This window comes from Lathyrus oleraceus, chromosome 2, assembly GCF_024323335.1.
Source record: "Lathyrus oleraceus cultivar Zhongwan6 chromosome 2, CAAS_Psat_ZW6_1.0, whole genome shotgun sequence".
In the NCBI taxonomy this organism is placed as follows: Eukaryota; Viridiplantae; Streptophyta; class Magnoliopsida; order Fabales; family Fabaceae; genus Lathyrus; species Lathyrus oleraceus.
In genome coordinates this window covers 150201068-150221615 of record NC_066580.1, presented here as the reverse complement: position 1 = coordinate 150221615, position 20548 = coordinate 150201068, and the positions used below count along the sequence as shown (strand labels likewise).

Genomic DNA, 20548 nt, shown 5'->3' with positions numbered 1-20548 from the left:
TGTGTCACAAATTTAGCGCTATGTTAAGGAATCGTAATTGGACTTATGTAGAAGTCACAACTATTTGAGGTCGGGCAATAGAATTTTAGTGTTTATGCATGTTAGAGACATAGTATAATGGGCTATGCTCATGAAACATATCACACACAAAAAGAATATGCAAAAGCGGTGGCCTAATATCATCCATACTCATGTTAATTTTTCAATCAACTAGCTTTAGGACTTTGAGGTATCATAGGCCAAATGAGTTAAATGCATAAAGAAGGGGAATCAGATGAAGAGGGAGGGGAATGGATCAAAACTCAAATTGATCAAAGGAGGACTTTTATCAAATTAATATCATCCATTCATTTTGGGAGATGTAATGTACATTCCATCAATCCCCTAAATCCAATGATATTAATTTGGCAAAATCAAATCAACCTTGACCAAGGCCCAACGACAAGAGTCAAACACAAACAAGTCATTACAATTGGTCAACAATTTTTTTTGGCATTTATTCAAATTAAAAATACTAAAATAAGGCATATAAATTAAATATGGTTTGTCAAATTCCTAAAACCTCATCAAAACACCAAATAAATGTCCATGAGATTTATCATAGGTCAAACAAGGTCAAAGGACATTGGAGAAAAAATTTCAGAATTTTTAGAGACTTAAAAGTATTTTTAAACAATTAAAAAAATTCAAAATCAAATAAATCATGAAAAATATTAATAAGGATCCAAAAAATAATTTTAATTCAGAATATGAAAGAGGAAATTATTTGAATTTTTTTTATGAAACTCTCATATTTTTTGGATCGATATTAAAATTAATATGAATTAATGAAAATCAAAGGAATAAAAATTAAAATCAAAAATAAAAAAAACGTGGACCACTTAATCTCCCTCATTAATTGAGGTGGCATATCAAGTGGCCAGAGTGCGCGTTCCATGGTGGACTGCAGTCAACGCGGCGTAGGCTTGGTATTTAAAAGCAACGCACGAGATTAAAACAATTTGGACCAGATCAATGGCTCTGAACACATCCAGCGCATCGCCAGCGTCCAAAGGTCGGTCATCTTCTCCGGTGACCCTAGCCGGAATGGTTCACTCATCACCATCAAGAAAATGAAAAAAGAGGACATGATCTTAAAGAAAAAATAGCGTAGAGCACGAATCTGACCTCAATTTTAACTAACTCCACATATATAGAAAGATATGAGGAGTTGAATTTTGAGGTGTGTCAACTGAGTTGCTTCGATTTGACCTTTAAGCAACTCAATCTTCTTGCCTACATTGGTAAGACTTCAGACAACCAAAGATCCGAGAGAATTGAGTGGAATTGAGAGAGAATTGAGAAGATGAAATTTTCTAGAAAATACCTTCAATGCAGGTCTGGATTCAACTGTTCTTCCTTGGCTCGTGCTTGATCTTGTTCAGGATGCTTGCAGAAGTAGCTTAGAATGCACAAAAGGTCTTGGATCCTTGGAGTTTTGAATCTCAAAATAGTGAGAATTCAACTCAATTTACAAAGGAAATTCTCAGGATTATCCTCTCAAATGGAAGGGTTAGGTGTTTGGGATCAAAGTTGGCGCGAAGGGGTCCTCAATTCTGAGCATATGGAACTCTATTTATAGCTAGATCATGTGATATTTGCACCTTCCAAATGCCTTTCCATGATTGGCAATGAGTGATGCATATGTGCATGGGTGTGTACAGGCCCATGAAATCATTCCACTTGATCCATAATTGAGTGTGAGTAAGTCTGAAATCAACTTGGGATGCAAGGTAAATGTATATGGAAGCTTGAAGTTTGATCTTTGCCAAATGATGATGCAACGTTCCAGCCATGTGCAGCCCTAGCAAATCTTGTCCAAAATGGATGAAATTAGACTTTTTGGAAAGGTTATATCAAGAGGAACAACTTTCATGTTCAACACTTTTTCATTGGGAGCTTAGAACATGAAGAATTTTGAGGTGGAGGTTTGGAAATTTCAACATGTTGGAAATTTTTCTAAGTGTCAAGCCATATATCTCAATATTCCACCTTGCTTAACTTTTTATGTGAGTTTCAAATGAGAAAAGTGTCTTCATCAAAGTTTTATATCTTTCAAAGACATTCAAAATGGTAACCAATTTAATGTCATTTGGATTTTAAATGATAGAGTTATGCATTTTTCAAGTTTGGAAAAATCACTTGTTCAATGGTATAGGTAAAAAGTGACCTATAATGTAACCTCATATCACATGCTCAAAAAAGTTGAATTAGCTCTCACTCCAAACATCAAAGTTGAAGTAGACACCTTGAATTTGATTGTGCAACTTCGAAATATTTCATATCATAAAAATTGGGCAAGTTATGGCCTTGGGAAGTTGACTTTCAAATTAGGGTTTAGACAAAATGACCTATAATGTTTCAACATAGAAAATGATTTTCCAAGAAAAACTAGCTCTAGATCACAACATGAAAGTCTTTAAGAAAACTTGATCAATATAACATGTAGGAATCAATGGAACTCATATATGATGCTCATAACCATCCTTGGATCAATTCAGGGTTGTGCTCTTTGTCATGAGGCTCTCAAATCCTAGATATGAACTTGATGAGTCAATGATGATCATGCCCTACCAACAAAAGAGTTAGGCAAATGCAAAGACATATTTTTGAATTTGGTTTAGTAAAATGATAATATACAAGTATGATACAATCACAGAGGGCTTGGTGATCTCTTCCCAAAACAAACCCAATGAAAAAGGGGTAAGGAGGATGCCAATGCATGATCCCAATGCTAATGCTTATGATGAAATTGCATGAGGGATCTTAGGGTCAAAATTGGGGTCTTACAGGCATGAGCTGATAATCGGGAAAAATGAAGCAACGGTAGAGAGGGTCATAAAAATGAACTAACACACTCAAGAGTCCTTCAACCACATCAATAGACAACACATATAGAAGCTTCCCATGACGTTGTTTGAGGTCCAAGGGATCTAATACAAAAGATTATAGCTTCCTTAGCTCTTTAAAATTGGGAAATCTAAAACTGTACTTCTTAGTGTTCCTTCGTCCACAATCCATGGTCTGAAAATATTTGCAAGTAAAACCTGAATTCCTTGAAGTTATTTTTCATGTGATGAATGTTATGATGCGCATGAATGCATGAATGCAACAATCACAAATAAGGGATCACACACAAGGAAAACAAATAAAGGTCAAGGGATGAATTAATTCATTGTCAAGATCAATCATCCATTTTGGTGGAATATGGTTTTCACCTTATCAACACCCAAGTTCCATTGATATTGACAAGACTTGATTGGATAAATCAAGAATCAAGGGTTTGTTATGAGTCACGAGCATGGAATCAAGTTGAGAACCATCCTAAAGGAGTGTACTAAGGTCTTAATTCCATCTATCAGATATTATAGGTTAGGATGGCTGACTCATCAACCCATAATATGCTCAAGAGAAACTCGTATGAGTGTAGTATCGCGTAACAACTCTTATCAAGTCTACACTTGAACAGTCCCTGCACTAAGTCCTAAATAGGCCAAGTTGGGTTAAATGTTCTACGGTCCTCATCTTCTCGGACCCCAAATCAGAGAAAGTAATGCCTAACCACAAATAACTTGTTTGACGTCAATAACTCCAAAAGGGTCTCCACTGAGTAGATGGGTCTCAAGCTAACTTGTTAAGGACTATTCCACACAAGTCGAAAATGACTATACCATCCTCATATCTTAAGTGCACTCAAGTTTGGGTTAGAACTTATCTCACCACTCAGAGATCATCAAGCATAACAAGCAGATTATATCATACAAATAAATATACAAACATCAAATATACAATTATATACACATAAAAAGGTAGGCTAAACCCATTGAGGACTACTCCCCAGCAGAGTCTCCACTTAACTTCTGTAGCGGTAAATTCATAACCATTAAGCTATGGATAAACTTAACATCAATAAAACCAGAGTCACCATCGCGCTTTTCTTATTTCCAAAGGAAAGGGGAAAAGTACGAACAAAACCCAAAGATAAGAAGTTTTCAAATCAAAACTAATAAAATGTCAGAGATTACAGGTAAGGGGGTTGGTTACACAGAGGGAAGGTATTAGCACCCAAAGTGTCCTAGGTACTCCTAGGGAGCCATTTTTTATGTGTGTATGTGTTTTGGTATAAAATGATGTTTGCACTAAATAGAGTGTGGGGATGAGAAAATAATTCATTAATTATATTTTTGTGTTTGACAAGACCTTCGGACTTGTGCCTACGTACCAACATAAAAATGAGGGATCAAAACCTCGTAATTCGTGTATCAATTTCAAAATGAGTGGAATTCTTTTAACAAAAGTTTAAATTTAAAATAGGCACAAAGGGGAAAACATTGTGCTCTTTTATCTGAGCTCCAAGTGTGTCTCTTATTGTCTTGTTCTCATTAGTAGCAAGATACCACCAATGCTCATTCTTTTGACACTTATTTTGGGCTTGCTTCAATTGATCCTTGGTATCCAAACAAAGATGAGCTTTCTCTATACCCACTTTAACTTTTTTCCTCTTATGCTTTTCTTTGTTAAACTTTTCCTTATTTTCCTGAAGTTGCGCATTCTTCCGCTTGAGTTCCCATTTTATCTTGTTTTTCTCATCAGTGACTTGTTGGAGATTTAGCTGCAACTCTTCATTTTCCTTTCCTAATCTTACTATGGTAGCTCTGAGTTCTTTAGCTTCCTCAATAGGTATATGAGTGAGCTTTGGCTTAGGAAGATGCACAGGTATCCTGATGATGAAAGGCATATTGATTACCTCCACACTTTCCTTCACCCATTGGAAGTAAGGCTCGTTGGGGATCTCATTCACTCTTCCTCAATCAGCTTTTCCTTTTCGGTTGACCTTTTTCCAAGCTTCCTTAATCCTTTTGAATACCCAAGTAGTCAAGTAGTAAAAAAGCTTCCAAAGAGTTCACATCTTGAGGACCTTCCATTGGGTACCCAAGTTGTCTTACTGATAAAACTGGATTAAAGTTTATACATCCTTGAGTTCCAATGAGTGGTAGGTTGGGAAAGTCCCCACAGCTGAATATGATCTCCATACCAGCATACTCTCTAGAATACCAACAAAGGTCATTAGATCGGAGTGATCCCAACCTTTGAGGTCAACTATCATCTTTCTGCTCTACAAAAGCTCTTGTCTTTGGAATATGTTCCAAGAACCACCGGGATAAAAGAGGGGCACGACAAGCAATCATTCTCTTCTTCTTCACATGTCTATAACTTAGGTAATAATAAGCATCTACCAAAAGGGCTGGTACATGATTTTCTGTGAGGAAAATACTAATGGCAGTCATGTCTATGAAACCATCCATATTTAGGAATAAGATGATTCCATAGATATTCAAGGTAGTGGTAGTGTAGCAAGCTTCCCAACTTTCTACATTCAATAGTGTATAAGGTCTTTCCAGGAGGACCTTGAGTGAGAAGCCTTTGGTATTTCCTTTGACCCCTAGATTGGAAGTAACTTGTTTCTTATCCGTGTGAAGGGCTTTAGCAATAACTTCATGTTTCAGGGATTCATCCATCCCCATAAACAATGAATTATTCTTCATGGAAGTTCTAACGAGGCGCTCGAACTCTTCCAACATTGGTGCCAACTGGAAATCCTGGAATGTGAAACACCTCAAGGGTGGATCATAGAACTGTGCCAAAGTCACCTGTGTTATATGGTCTACCTTTTGATTCAAAAGTTCAAGCAAGTTTCCATAGTTATTCCCAAAGTTGAATCTGTATACCGGATGCGTTTGAGAAACTAAGTCATGTAGGCTGCTCAGATCAGGCTCTTTGAACTTGAAAGAATAAGTGTTTCTCTTGTTTGATTCCATGCTTCATGAATTCCTACAACTTATGATTCTTAGATTCCCTGGAAACAAAAATGTGAATGTTATGTCATGAATATGCAATGTTTTTATGCATGATTTTAGGATCACAAGTATAGGTAAGTTTCACAATATTGGCCATGATAACAGGTATATATGATCATTGGAACCCCATGGGTAGGCAGTATAGTCGGTTAGTTCCCAGAGTCATAGATCTTTTTTAAATTACCATTGCCATGACAAAGCCTCGTTTGACAATAATATCTCAAAATAATCTCGTCTGAGTGAAGTTCTTGTATTTCCACAACAAGGAAGGCTCCTTGTGTGCCTCTACTACACAACCATCGAGTACAAGGTTCTAAAAAGGTTCTCAGAGTCATAGATCGAGGTTGCAAATATTAATGTAAGATAGTAATACGTCCAAGGGATCTCATCTAATTGGGGATTTTGTATTAACCCAAGACTGAAGTCTCATAGGTTAATTCTATACAACCACCAGAAATGAAACGGGTTAAAAGGTACCTAGAGTCATATATCCAACTTGAAAACATTATTGCCATGATGAAGGCTAGTCGAACAATAACATCTTAAGAGAATCTACTCTAGGCGGGGTCTTCGTATCGTCCTAACAAGGAAGGATCCTCGTGGGCCTCTACTATACAACCACCATATTAATCATATGGTTTTTCTCAGACTCGGGTAGAAAGCCTATTTCACAAAGTGTCAATAATCAGAGAGCCCCCAACAGCAATATAAGAATCAATCAATAAATCACAAAATAGCAATTACAAATAGATAATAATAACATAATAAAGAAAACAAAAAACAAAGTTAACATCCAGACGCAAATTAAACTAAGTTAGACTTGACTCTCTCTTGCTTGGAGCAATTTTCCTCAGCAAAGTCGCCAGTTGTCGCATCTTGAAAAATATGATCCCTCACGGTGGTCGTGGAAAAATAGTTCGAACAAAGTCACTACCGAACTTAATTTATTCCAATGAAGGAATAGAAAAATATGGATAAAACCTTTGAAAATAGAATATTGGTCGTTGCAACCATATTCAAGTTCGGGAGTCGATTACGCAAGGGGAAGGTATTAGCACCCCTCACGTCCGTTGTACTAAACGGGAACCTTTTAGTCTAATTTGTGTTTTGATGTTAGATAATGTTATATGTTTTCTCCAGGTGAATAAAAGATTCAAAAGAGAAATGAATGGAAACCTCATAAGGGGAAAAGGGAGGTATTTTATTAGTATGCTCGCAAAGATCTTGAAATCTCGTGCCTAAGTATCCTTATGGTGCTATAAGAAAATCAGAGCATTCGTAGTTCGGGGAACTATGGTTTGTTGGTGTCTTTTAATGAATGACTGTTTAGATCATATTCTAAAGGATAAACATTTGCTTGTCTACTCTCGACGGAGGCTTAATCACCAGTTTGTTATACACGTTTGAAGGGATTAAACAATGTTCTTTATGAAAAAAGTTTTGATCACACTGGGGTGACAAGTTGGATTAATATGTTGAGTGTTTTGTTAGATGATAATTACTCGGATATTCAAGTAAGGAAACTCATATCTAAATACTCGAGAAGAGGAATCGAAGACTCTAGACCATCTCCCTTTTCATCCTTAATTATAAAAGGATTTGATGATAGTTAAAGTATTTTAAATGGATGACAAATACTCGAATGTCCGAGTAAGGCAATTCGTATCCAAGTATTTGGGAAAGGGAATAGAAGGCTCTAAACTATTTTATTTTTTATCTAACTGAGTAAGGGAACTCGTATTCAATTAATCGAGGAGACGAGTTGAAGGCTCAAAACCATCTCCCTTTTTATTTCTAAATTAAATGGTGTTTTATTACAATTAGGTATTTTAATTTGAGTTGAATGAAAATACTCGATCTTGGATCGAGGTTTTAAATTTGTGTTTTACAAATAAATTAAAGGTATATTGGATGAACTGACCTTCAAATTAATTCGTTAAAATTGAATAGGTATCATTGTAAGAAAGCCCAAGAGTAAGCTATGTGAGGTTGATGGCAATGCTAAAAGCAATCGACTTACAAAGGTGCTTAAAAATGGGCTCGATATTGGATCGAGCATTATTTAATTTTTAAATGGTTTAATATTATTGCCATGCATCATACATGGTTTATGAGAAATTACACGAATAGATAAATCAAATAAGCACAAGGTACCAATTCAAGTAATTTTCAAAGAATGTGAACAATTAATTAAGTTAAATAAAAATATTTAATAGAAATAATAAAGGATATTAATTAAATTAAACAAAATCATTTAATAGAATTACTCAATATATTAAGTAATTAAGTTAAATAAAATTATTTAATAAAATTAATCAAAATATTAATTGATTAAACAAAATTGTTTAACTAGATTAATCATCTCATTAATCACTTACAAGAAGAAAGAAGAAAAAGGAAATGGGCTTATCAAGAGAAAAAAAGGGTCCATCATGGGGCGCTATAAGCAGCAAAAAGGGGTGAGGGAAATGAAAACGCAGGCCCAAAACCAGGGAGAGTCCAATGGACTCTCACTCAACCCCCGTTGACTAACCGCAAAATCAGGAGTGTCAGACTTGGTCCATTGGTCCAAAGGAGAGATATAGGCTGGACCATGATAGTACGCAAGAAACAACTCATGGAATCAAGAGAAAGGAAAAGCAACAGGTGGCAAGTGTCAACGGTGGGGACACTTGTCACCATCGTGTCAGGCCAACAGCTCCTATAATTAAAACATAAAACAACAAAACAGAAAGAATGAAAAGGCAAACATCACATTTCAATGCGCCTCTCTCTCCTCTCACCAAACGCTTTATAAAAGAGCTTCATATTTTCCGATTAAAACCTCGTCAGAGAAGCGGCGGTGCGTGGTTGCTGCCATCGTCTTCTTCAGTGACCACCCCAGATCAAGATGAAACAAACATCAACACCTACTAAAATAAACGCCTCAATCTAAATCCAGGCTCGAACTTACCTATATCATAGCCAAACGACGGGATCGGGGACCTTAGAAACTCAAACCAAACAAAAATTCAACCACGAAAAAGCCCATTATGATAATGCAACAAGAGGTGAATACAAAGGTAATACAAAAAGGCGAGAAGGAGATAGGAAGATACCAAATAGGAGTTAGTTTGATGGTTGCAATTCTGACAAACTCAGGTAAGAAGTTTCTTCCAACTATCTAAACCTTTTCGCTTCTCCTTCTTCTCGTTCTTTTTTTTTCGTTGTGATTGCTTGTTCTTCCTTATACTATGTGTTGTTGGTGGGATCTAGGTAATAACTCAACCTTTGTTAAAGTTTTATTATGAAACTCTGATTAAGGTTTAAGAGGGAGCTTTGAGTGAAGGATGATAGGGGATTTTTGCAAGGTTTCATTATCGTGAAAAAAAATCCCCTTCAATAGCACCGTGATTCTTTCTTATAGGCAGTGGCGGAACTGAGGGGGGACGTGGGAAGGCCACGACCATTCCTCAACTTTTTTTTTAATTCATATATATTAAATTACTAAAACATCCTTATTTTAAATTAAAATTAATTTTTATTTTTTCTTTTTCATTCAAAGTTAGGTTAAAATACAGATAAGGTAAAAAGCTCTTACCTTTCCTTTCTTTCTCATATGGGTTTGCTACCGGCACCGGAATCAGAACAGATTAAAGTGATTGACATCTAACAGGTAAAAAACTTTATTCATTCTTCTTTTGTAAAAAGTAACAAATTAAAGTGATTGCTTGATTTGCGTTTTCGAGATTTTTAGGGTTCTTCTTTCTTGATGTGTTAAAATAATCTATATGAGGTTTATTAAGCCAATTCATAACACTGTAATTTACAAATATAGTTATACACTGTAATAAGGTTTATTTAATCATTGTTGCTGCTAATTTCTAATAGTGAAGTTATCGGTATTTAAAAACGGATTAAAGTTGATTAATTAAGTTTATTAATTTTTTTCTCTTTTAATTTTTATGTTCTCTAAATTGATTTTTGGATCTAATATGATTATATAGGAAGAGTAAAGTTGAATAATAGGAAAATTGATTCTTTTTTCAAAAGGAAAGCATGTGAAATTGAAAGAGAAGAGAGAGATGAAGAAATTATAATCCCGACATCCGAATCTGAAACAGTTCTTGAGAATCCAACAATTGAAGAGCATCATGGTTTTGAAAATTCTTTGGAACGCGATCCTGGAAAGCGTCCTCCGATTTGGCAATATCCACCAAATCAAGTGGATGCAATACGAAAAGCTTATCTAAAATGGGGTCCATATCAAATTCATTTAGAAAACTATCCTGTGTCCGATAACGAGGATCATCCGAGAAGGTTTCAACATACTTGGTTTAGCATATTTCCATCATGGTTAGAATATTCATCATCTGAAGATGCTGCATATTGCTTACCATGTTACCTTTTTAGCAAAAAACTAAGTGGATGTCCTGAATCACTTGTCTTTATTTCTATGGGTTTTAGAAATTGGAAGAAAGTTAGGAATGGAAAACATTGTTCCTTTCTTAAACACATAGGGAAGGATCCTTGTTCACCACAAAACAATGCAATGAAAGCTTGTCAAGACTTGTTGAATCAAGATGGTCATATTAGAAATGTTATTCAAGTGCAAAGTTCAAGTCAAAGAATGAATAATCGGTTACGACTCAAGACTTTAATTGACACTATTCGTTGGTTAACACTACAAGCTTGTGCTTTTAGGGGTCACGACGAAAGTAGCAAATCAAGAAATCAAGGTAACTTTCTTGAGTTATTGAAACTTTTAGCATCCTACAATGATGAAGTTGCAAAAGTTGTGTTGGAAAATGCTCCACAAAATTGCAAGTATACTTCACATCAAATTCAAAAAGAGCTCTTGCAAATTCTTTCTAGTATGGTGAAAAAGAGTATTCGTGAGGAAATTGGTGATTCCAAATTTTGTATCGTTGTTGATGAAGCTCATGATGAGTCAAAAAAGGAACAAATGGCTCTTGTATTAAGATTTTTTGATAAAATTGGTTTAATACAAGAGAGATTTTTTGATGTGGCACATGTTAAAGACACCACATCTTTAACTCTTAAGGAAGCAATATGTGATATACTTTCTCGACATAACCTTGATCTTTCTAACATTCGTGGCCAATGGTATGATGGTGCTAGCAATATGAGAGGAGAATGGAATGGTTTACAAGCCCTCTTTATGAAGGATTTTCCTTATGCATACTATGTTCATTATTTTTCTCATCGATTGCAACTTGCATTAGTTACATCATCAAGAGAAGTCAAACCTGTTCATAAATGTTTTGAGAAGATGATCTTTGTTGTGAATGTTATTTGTTCTTCTACAAAGCGTCATGATGAGTTACAAGCTACCCAATTAGAAGAAATTGCTTATTTGTTAGAGATTGATGAGATTGTAACTGGTAAAGGTGCAAATCAAGTTGGTACGTTGAAACGAGCTGGAGATACTCGTTGGGGATCACATTACGATTCAATTTCTAGCTTGATAAATATGTATGAAGCAACTTGTTTAGTTTTAAATTTTTTTTGCAAAAGATAGAGGGAGTTATGCTACACGTGGGGATGCAGATAGTTGTTACAATTACTTGAAGGCATTTGATTTTATATTTATTTTGCACTTGATGAAAGAAATCATGGGAATAACAGATATGCTTTGTCAAGCCTTACAAAAAAAATCAAGATGTAGTTAATGCTATAAACTTGGTTCGTTTAACAAAACATCTTATTCAAGGTTTGAGAGAAAATGGTTGGGATATATTGTTTACTAAAGTGGTATCTTTTTGTGAAAAGCAGAGTATTGAGATTCCTGATCTTAATGATGTTCATTCAACAACAAGATTTGGACGCTCCCGTCTTGAAGAGAATCAATTCACAATTCAACATTACTTTAAAGTTGAAATCTTTTTCACTACCATTGACAAACAGTTACAAGAGTTGAATAGCATATTTAGTGAGCAGGCAATGGCTTTGTTAACTCTTTCTTGTTCTTTATCTCCTAAGGATGGATATAAAGTTGTTAGCATTGATACTATTTGTTCTTTAGTTGAAAAATATTATCCTATGGATTTTAGTGATCAAGAGAAGAATAATTTGCAATTTCAACTCCAACATTTTCTATTTGTTTTTCATCAAGCATCAAACTTGAATAATTTATAAATTATTCAAGAACTATGTTCATGTTTGGTTGCATCTGGACGGGCTGAAACTTATTTCTTGATTGATAGACTACTTCGTCTTATCATGACTCTTCCCGTTTCTATGGCCACAACTGAGAGGTCTTTTCAGCAATGAAAATTATTAAGACTAAGTTGAGAAACAAGATGGATGATGGGTTTCTTGGAGATAGCATTACAGTATATATTGAAAGGGAGATTAATGCAAGCATTAGTTCGGAGTCAATTGTTGGCGATTTCAAGTCACTCAGAACGCGTAAAACATTACTTTAAGATAGTTTTAAGTCATGTAATTTAAATTTTTAGTAATTAACTTTTTATTTATTTTAACTTTAATTTTTTATTTAAAATACTATTTACATTTTATTTATAATCTTTATTTTACGTTAGCGGTCATCCCAAACTTTTTTATCTGGCTCCGCCACTGCTTATTGGGAATGAAAAGGAGTGAAGTGAGGTGAATCATGTATGTGTGAGGAATCAAACTTCTTTTTCTCATGTGATGTTTCTTTTAGGAAAAATGATAAGCTGGCCTTTTTTAGGATTAAATTTGTTAGAAACCCCTCAAGGAATCCCTTATTTTGTGGAGTCTTCAGCTAGTGGAATCGAAACAACCTTGTGTTGCTAAAATATTTATGCGATTTACTGGCATATTCCTCTGGTGTGGCCCCACAAAATTTGAAGTGACAAATGGTCATGGCCTGAATTAAATCATATATGCTTGCCTTCTCATTTATGTGTTTTCATCATGAGGTGTGTAAAATGTATGATGACATTGACTTAGGTAGGATGGTTTTGCTGCTATGTGACATATTATTGCTATTGCTTATGATTATTATTGAATATGTGATGGCATGTATACATGTGATTCATGGTTATTCAATAGCATGCTGCTGAAATTATGTGGCCTTATATGAATGTGAATCATGTACATGTTTGTCATGAATTCATCTCACACCCTTCATTGTCAACTTTTTCGTTTGATTTTGATGCCTTGTGATACCTATGGTATACCCATGCAGGTTTGAGGTGCAACACTAGAGAAAAAGCAACTTGGAACATGGGACCTCTCCTTTGGATTTTTCATCATCATTTTTCTTCTTCTATAATAACAAACTTTTGTAATTTTTAATTAATTTTCTAAAAGTGTAATGTAACTAATCCTACTCTTATTTTAAGACCAAAATGTACCAAGTACTTTTTATTTAAATGTATAAAAAAACAATTTATTATTTCCAAAACTTCCTTGTCATATGATTCATTATTCATGTTATGCTTGAAATGAGATGTAAATATGTCACTTTAGTGTATTTTATTGATAAAAAGAAAAGATAGATGCAAACAAAGTCTTCCTAATTGATCTTGAAATGAAAAAAAAGAAAGAAGAAGAAAAAACGTGCTTAAAAAACTAAATTGATTAGAATAATCATGCTAACACTTTTAAACCCTCTTCCTTAATCTCCTAAACATAAAACCTTAAAATGCATTAAGATCTCTAAATAGAATATAAGAGAAAAGGAGTCACAAGGGCCAAATCTGCAATGACCACTTTAGATGACTAAAGCTAAAAGCAAGCAATGATCTTGACCTTAAATGTAAAAGGTGTATACCCGAATCCAGACCTTTGACTCTCATCTTTATGTATCATATACAGATGAAACTATTATTTGAGAAAGAGCATGACCAAATGTAATGGTCATGATATTGTAGATAAAAATGGATAATGCAATGCAATTTTAAGGCAAGACAAATTTGGTGTATAACAACAACCACTACAAACCTTTGGATATTTCATGATTTCTTTGACACCTTGTGGTCTGTGCAAAGTGTGCAGTTGATCCTCAGTTAGGATGGTGTGCTAATGGACCGATCATCTCAAAGATTGAATGCATAGTCAAACTATCTGAATGCAACTACCTTGCCCCTAGTTAAGATTAAGGGTTTTAGTTCCGAAAGAAACACCAACTTCTACGCTCAAAGTGGTTGACCAAGGATTAACTCCTTATCTCTTTATTGTTTGGGGATTTGAAACAATGCCTTACATCATCGAAAAAGTTCTCTTTGAAAGTACACCACAAAAATTATGGGTAATTCATTTTCATCATCCTCCCTTCAATCTTTGCTTAAACAAAAGTTTGATAAAGACAAGCGAAGAGGGGGGATTTTTTTTTACATAAATGAAAAATGAGTGAATACAAATGGATTAATTCAAAATATACATAAACATTTCATTAATCTTACCAATTCAAAGAAAACAGCAATACGTTAAAAGCAAATAAACATTCAACATGCAAAAAAATTATAAAAGGAATGATGAGACAACCAAATCATTGCCATAATTGAGGATGACTTCATGTGTGGTCCACTATTTTCAGGAGATTCCCTTTGAGGTCTTCACACTTATCCGAGCGAGAGGTTTATGTTCACCATCAGGTTTCCTTCTTGAAAGGCTATGTATTTGTTGTCAATCAACGGTTGTGCTTTAGCTTTGAAAGCGTTGCAATCTTAGTCGAGTACCCTATCGATCTGGTATGATACCCACATTGCACATAGGGATCGTATCCAGGTGGGAATGGTTGTGGAACCGGCTCCATAGGTTTGGGGTCCACTAACGAGCTTTGAATAATAGGTTGTAGAAGTTACTTGTATGGCATTGGAATTGGAACCAAAGGAGTATTCCTTCTTTCTAGGTTGTTGTGAGGCCTATGCTGATTCTGATGTTGATTTCGATGTATTTGGCCTTGGGCTCATTGATTTTGATGAGGAGCAACTCAAGGTTGTTGGCACTGAAGACCAAAAGGTAATGGTTCTTGGCATGTCACTCTGAGCATTGCTAGCTGCTCATTTTTAGCCACTTGAAGGTTGGGATCAGCAAGCTTGTTGACATTTACACGAAAATCTTTGAATTCTTTTCCTTTATCAATGTCGTTAGATGCAGCCTTTTCTGATCTATCTCCCACTTCTGCTTTGTTTTTCTAGTATGGGTTGTGACATTGGAATTCCAAAGTTGTATCTCAATGTTCTTGCGAGAAAAAAACAATATCTCATTAGCCACACACTTGACCTTTTCCATGTGGTAGAAGGACTTAAAGGGTCTCGGAAGTCCCTTGCCTTTATCATTATTTGGCTCGGAAATCAAGATATTTGCACCTGGTCCCTATTCCTTGAGCACTGGTGATTTTATGTCTATCAATATTTGCAGTTTAAGCGTAAAACTCTTGAATTCCTCGATAGAGTGCCCCACTGTTCCAGTATGGTATCCACACTTGATCTTTAGATGATCTTCTTCAAATACTAAGCTCTTGTTTTTAGTCAGTTCTCGTACCAAGGCTTTCAACTCTAAGCAAGAATCAATGTCATAACCTACTACCTTTTTATGGAATTCACATGTTGTGTTTGGATTGTACCACAGCAGGTATGGTGACATAGGTGTGAGAGCTCAAGGAGTTATCAAAGAATTTTGGACCAACTGCGGGTAAAGCTTACTATATGGCACCAAAATTGGGCCGTCGTTAGCTTAGTTCCCCTTGTTTTGATTACGACTCTTGTTCCAACTCCGACTTTGGTGATATCAAATAGGAATGGCCAAAGGATGTCGATCTGTGGATTTAGCAACCAAATGTCGAAGATGACATCCTGAGGGAAGGACATATGCCGGTAAATGAGGAGTTTCCACATGGAATTTCCCCTGACTTGGGGGTAGCACTGGACGGATGTGGAGCAATAGCTCCCTCTGTTGCAGCAATGGGTACCGGGTGACCCTCTTTTCTCAATAAGGCTTTCAAAGTTTCCAAGACCCATCCCATTTGGTTCTTTAAAAGATCGATCTCATTTTTCAATTCTTCTTGCCCTTTCCTTAGCTTGTCCATCCTCTTCGGAGACATGGTTCTTTATTCTAAATGCGTTTAGGAAATTACCTTGTTGGTCATGGACAAAGGATGGATGAGTTTTTGGCATTTTGGAAAATGATATGCAATGAATGCTGATGAAATGCAGATGCATGAATGTTTTTTTCATTTTATTTTTGACATGTAGGGAACGCAATGCAGGTATAGTTAGGATCTGGGATAACACGACTATTTCCAGAACAAACTATTTAGGTGGGTTTCCCTATAGTGGATAGTTCTACGCTTTCTACCCACAAACCACTCACATGGTTGGTTATAAGGTTTAAGGTTCCCATAGTCATAGACTCTAATTATAGCAACGTCATGCAACAGGTTAGTCGCTTTATGATAAGAGTGACGAAAAGTTCTATTATGAGCGGGGGTTTCATGTTAGATGTACAAGGAGTGGTCCTTGGAGAATAACATGTAACCACCAAAGCAGAAATTGGTTCTAAGAGGGGTCCTAGAGTCATGGACCCTTCATGAATCAATGTTATGCGATAAGATAGTTATCTTATAACGAGATCTACAAATATGTCTACTCTAAGGGGAGTCTTCATGCTAGGCACACAAGAAGTGACCCTTGGGGACTAACACTACACTACTTCCAATTCTAAACTATGTGTTCTCTCTTCTTTTTCCAAAGCTCGTATGTAGAGATTTACTCATAATATCATCTCAGGATCCACAGATAAATAAGATGGTAAACATATAATGAAAAAGAGAAAGCAAAAAAAGAAAGTAAATAAACAAACATATAGAAATGAAGAGAGAAAACCAGAGTCGCCACCGCGCTTTTATTGTTTCCAAGAGAAAAGGGAAAAGTACGAACAAAATCCAAAAGATAAGAAGTTTTCAAATCAAAACTAATAAAATGCCAGAGATTACAGGTAAGGGGGTTGGTTACACAGAGGGAAGGTGTTAGCTCCCAAAGTGTCCTAAGGAGCCCTTTCTTGTGTGGATATGTGTTTTTGTACAAATGATGTTTGCAATAAAATAGAGTGGAGGGATGAGAAAAGAATTCATTAATTATATTTTTGTATTTGACAAGATCTTCGGACTTATGCCTACGTACCAACATGAAAATGAGGGATCAAAACCTCGTAGTTCATGGTAACAATTTCAAAGTGAGTGCATTGTTTTTAACAAAATTTTAAGTTTAACAAAGGCACAAAAGGCCTAAAATGGTTTGAATGTATGTTAGTTCTTTTTGGCTTTTGAAATTTTAAGTCAATTATAATTAAGTTTATTTACAAATTTGATTAAGAAAATAAGTTTGAAAATGCAATGGCATAGGGCCAAAGTTTCTAGTTTGCAATATGGTCTATGTTTAGAAAACACAAGCAAAAAATATTTTAAAAGGAAGGAGACATTTTGAAATTAAATAAGTATGGAAGAGATGAAGAGATTAATCCCAAACAAAAATTTAAAAGTTGAGAGTTAAAAAGATCTAACCAATAGGATGCAATCCAACAGACAAGAATGTCATGTAGAAACTCCAAATTTCCCTTGGACTTTAGAATCAAGAAATATAAATACACAAATAGCAAGATGAAGAGCAAGGCATCAAATAAAGATATCCACATCCAAGCTTAGCGACTCCATGATCTTCTTCAAAATTTCCCATGTATCAGATGACTTCAAAGATGGCATTAGGCACAGGTTCAATATAACAACTTCAATATGATCATGTTGCAGATGAACTCAAATGGATCTTCATTATTGTATCAGATGGATGTTCACTTCACAAGCACTTGGTTTCATGAAAGTTGGCATTGGCCAAGTCCTTTGCATAGGGAGTGTTGCCTAAATTCTAAGTCCAAAAGTCTCTGATCAAACCAACAGTCCACACAAGATATTTTTTAGGGTTTTTGTTCTTATTATGTACATTAAGGTCAAAAGACCACATAAACAAACAAGTATATACAAACACAATATATCATAAATTCTGGCCCAAGTTGGCAAAGTGAAAATGGCATTAAGTAAACAAATTGAATGGTATGAAAAATGGAAAATGAATTAAAAGCTCAAAATTAAAGCGCATAAAAATAAATGACTTGAATTTAAATGTTAGTTCTTAGTTGATTAGAAGTTAGTATTGCTTTTGCTTTGTTTTTATTTAAGTCATTCTTTGGAGAACACTCAACCCACTTATCACAAGCATGGATACTTCAACCAATATATCTTCCAAAGAAAGGAAAAAAGGCCAAGTTTCCACACAATACCATAAAAGAGGGGAGACTTACAATCTCACTTACTAGAATGATATGCCTTTTGTGTCACAAATTTAGCGCTATGTTAAGCAATCGTAATTGGACTTATGTAGAGTCACAACTATTTGAGGTCGGGCAATAGAATTTTGGTGTTAATGCATGTTAGAGACATAGTATAATGGACTATGCTCATGAAACATACCACACACAAAAAGAATATGCAAAGTGGTAGACCTAATCTCATCCATACTCATGTTGATTTTGCAATCAACTAGCCTTAGGATATAGAGATATCATAGGTCCACGATATGAATATAATATCTCAAAGTCCTAAGGCTAGTTGATTAAAAAATCAACATAAATATGGATGAGATTAGGCCACCTCTTTTGCATATTCTTTTTGTGTGTGGTATGTTTCATAAGCATAGTCCATTATACTATGTATCTAATATGCATTAACACCAAAATTCTATTGCCCGACATCAAATAGTTGTGACATCTACATAAGTCCAATTACGATTGCTTAACATAGGGCTAAATTTGTGACACAAAAGGCATAGAATTCTAGTTAGTGAGATTGTAAGTCTCCCCTCTTTCATGGTATTGTATGGAAACTTGGTCTTTTTTCCTTCCTTTGGAAGATGTCTTGGCTCAAGGATCCATGCTTGTGACAAGTGGGTTGAGTGTTCTCCAAAGAATGTCTTAAAATGAAAAGCAAAATCAAAACAATACTAACTTCTAACTCATTAACAACTAACTCTTAATTTCAAGCCATTTACTTTAATGTCATTTAATTTTAGCCTTTACTCATTTGCCATTATTCATACCATTTTAATTGTTTATGTTAATGCAATTTTCACTTTGTCCATTTGGACCATATTGTGTGATATATCTTGTTTGTGTATACTTTGCTTGTTTGTGTGGTCTTTGACCATTAATGTACATAATAACAACAAAAACCCTAAAAAACTTTTGTGTGGACTGTTGGCTTGATCTTGGACAAATGGACTTAGAACTTAGGCAACATTCCTATGCTAAAGGACTTGGCCAATTCCAACTTTCTATGAAACCAAGTGCTTGCAATTTGAAATTTCATCTGATACTTCATTCAAGATCCCTGTGAGTTTATCTGCAACATGATCATTGTGAAGCTTTTATTTTGAACCTGTGACCTGTGAAATTCATATGTTATATGGGCTAATTTGAAGAAGGTCATGGAATGGCTAAAGCTTGGATGTGGCTATCTTTATTTGATGCCTTTGCTCTTCAAGATAATATAATTGTGCATTTGTGTGTTGCTTGATTCTAAATGTCTAAGAGAATTCTGGGTTTCTATTGACATTCTTGTCTATTGGATTGCTACCCATTGGTCAGATCTTTTCAACTCTTAACTTTTAATTTTGTGCATAGGATTAGTCTCTTAATCTTCTCCCCATTTCTTTAATTTCAAAATCTCTCTCTCCCTTTTTAAAATCTTCTTTGATTGAACTTATTTTGTTCTAAACTTTGACCACTTTGCAAAAAGATAGAAACTTTGGCCTTATGCCATTGCATTTTCAAACTTTTTTTCTTAAATCAAATTTGTAAATAAACTTAACTATACTTGACTTAAACTTTCAGGAAAGCCAAAAAAAGAACTGACTCATTCAAACCATTTTTAGGCCTTTGTGCCTTTCAAACTTAATTTTTTTTTAAAAAGCAATGCATCCACTCTGAAATGTGTATCATGAACTATGAGGTTTTGACCCCTCATTTTTATGTTGGTACGTAGGCACAAGTTCGAAGGTCTTGTCAAACACAAAAATATAATTAATGAATTCTTTTCTCATCCCCCCATTCTATTTGTTTGTAAACATCATTTTTTGTACCAAATACATATGCACACAAAAAGGGCTCATTAGGAGTACCTATGACACTTTAGGTGCTAACACCTTCCCTCTGTGTAACCAACCCCCTTACCTGTAATCTCTAACATTTTATTAGTTTTCATTTGAAAACTTCTTACTTATGGGTTTTGTTCGTACTTTTTGCCTTTTCCCTTGGAAACAATAAAAGCGCGGTGGCGACTCTTGTTATTTTATGTCTAGCTTATCCATAGCTTGATGATCATGAATTTATCGCTACAAAAATCAAGTGGCGACTCTGCTGGGGACTAGTTTCTAATGGGTTTAGCCTACTTTTTGTGTGTATATATTTGTATATATGTGATGTTTGTATGTATGTATGTGTAATATAATCTTCTTGTTGTGCTTGGTGATCTCTGAGTGGTGAGATAAGTTCTAACCCGAACTTGAGTGCAATTAAGATAGGAGGATGGTATAGTCATGTTCGACTTGTGTGGAGTAGTCCTTAACAAGTTGGCTTGAGATCCATCTGCTTAGTGGAGACTCTTTTGG

The 20548-nt window shown here is 35.1% G+C and overlaps 1 protein-coding gene across 1 annotated transcript; it reads right to left on the bottom strand.

Moving 5' to 3' along the window:
• Positions 1 to 5135: 5135 nt before the first annotated feature.
• Positions 5136 to 5858, bottom strand: LOC127122353 (uncharacterized). Its single transcript, XM_051052701.1, has one exon. The coding sequence runs from the start codon at positions 5856 to 5858 to the stop codon at positions 5136 to 5138; it is 723 nt and encodes a 240-aa protein (XP_050908658.1).
• Positions 5859 to 20548: the final 14690 nt, after the last annotated feature.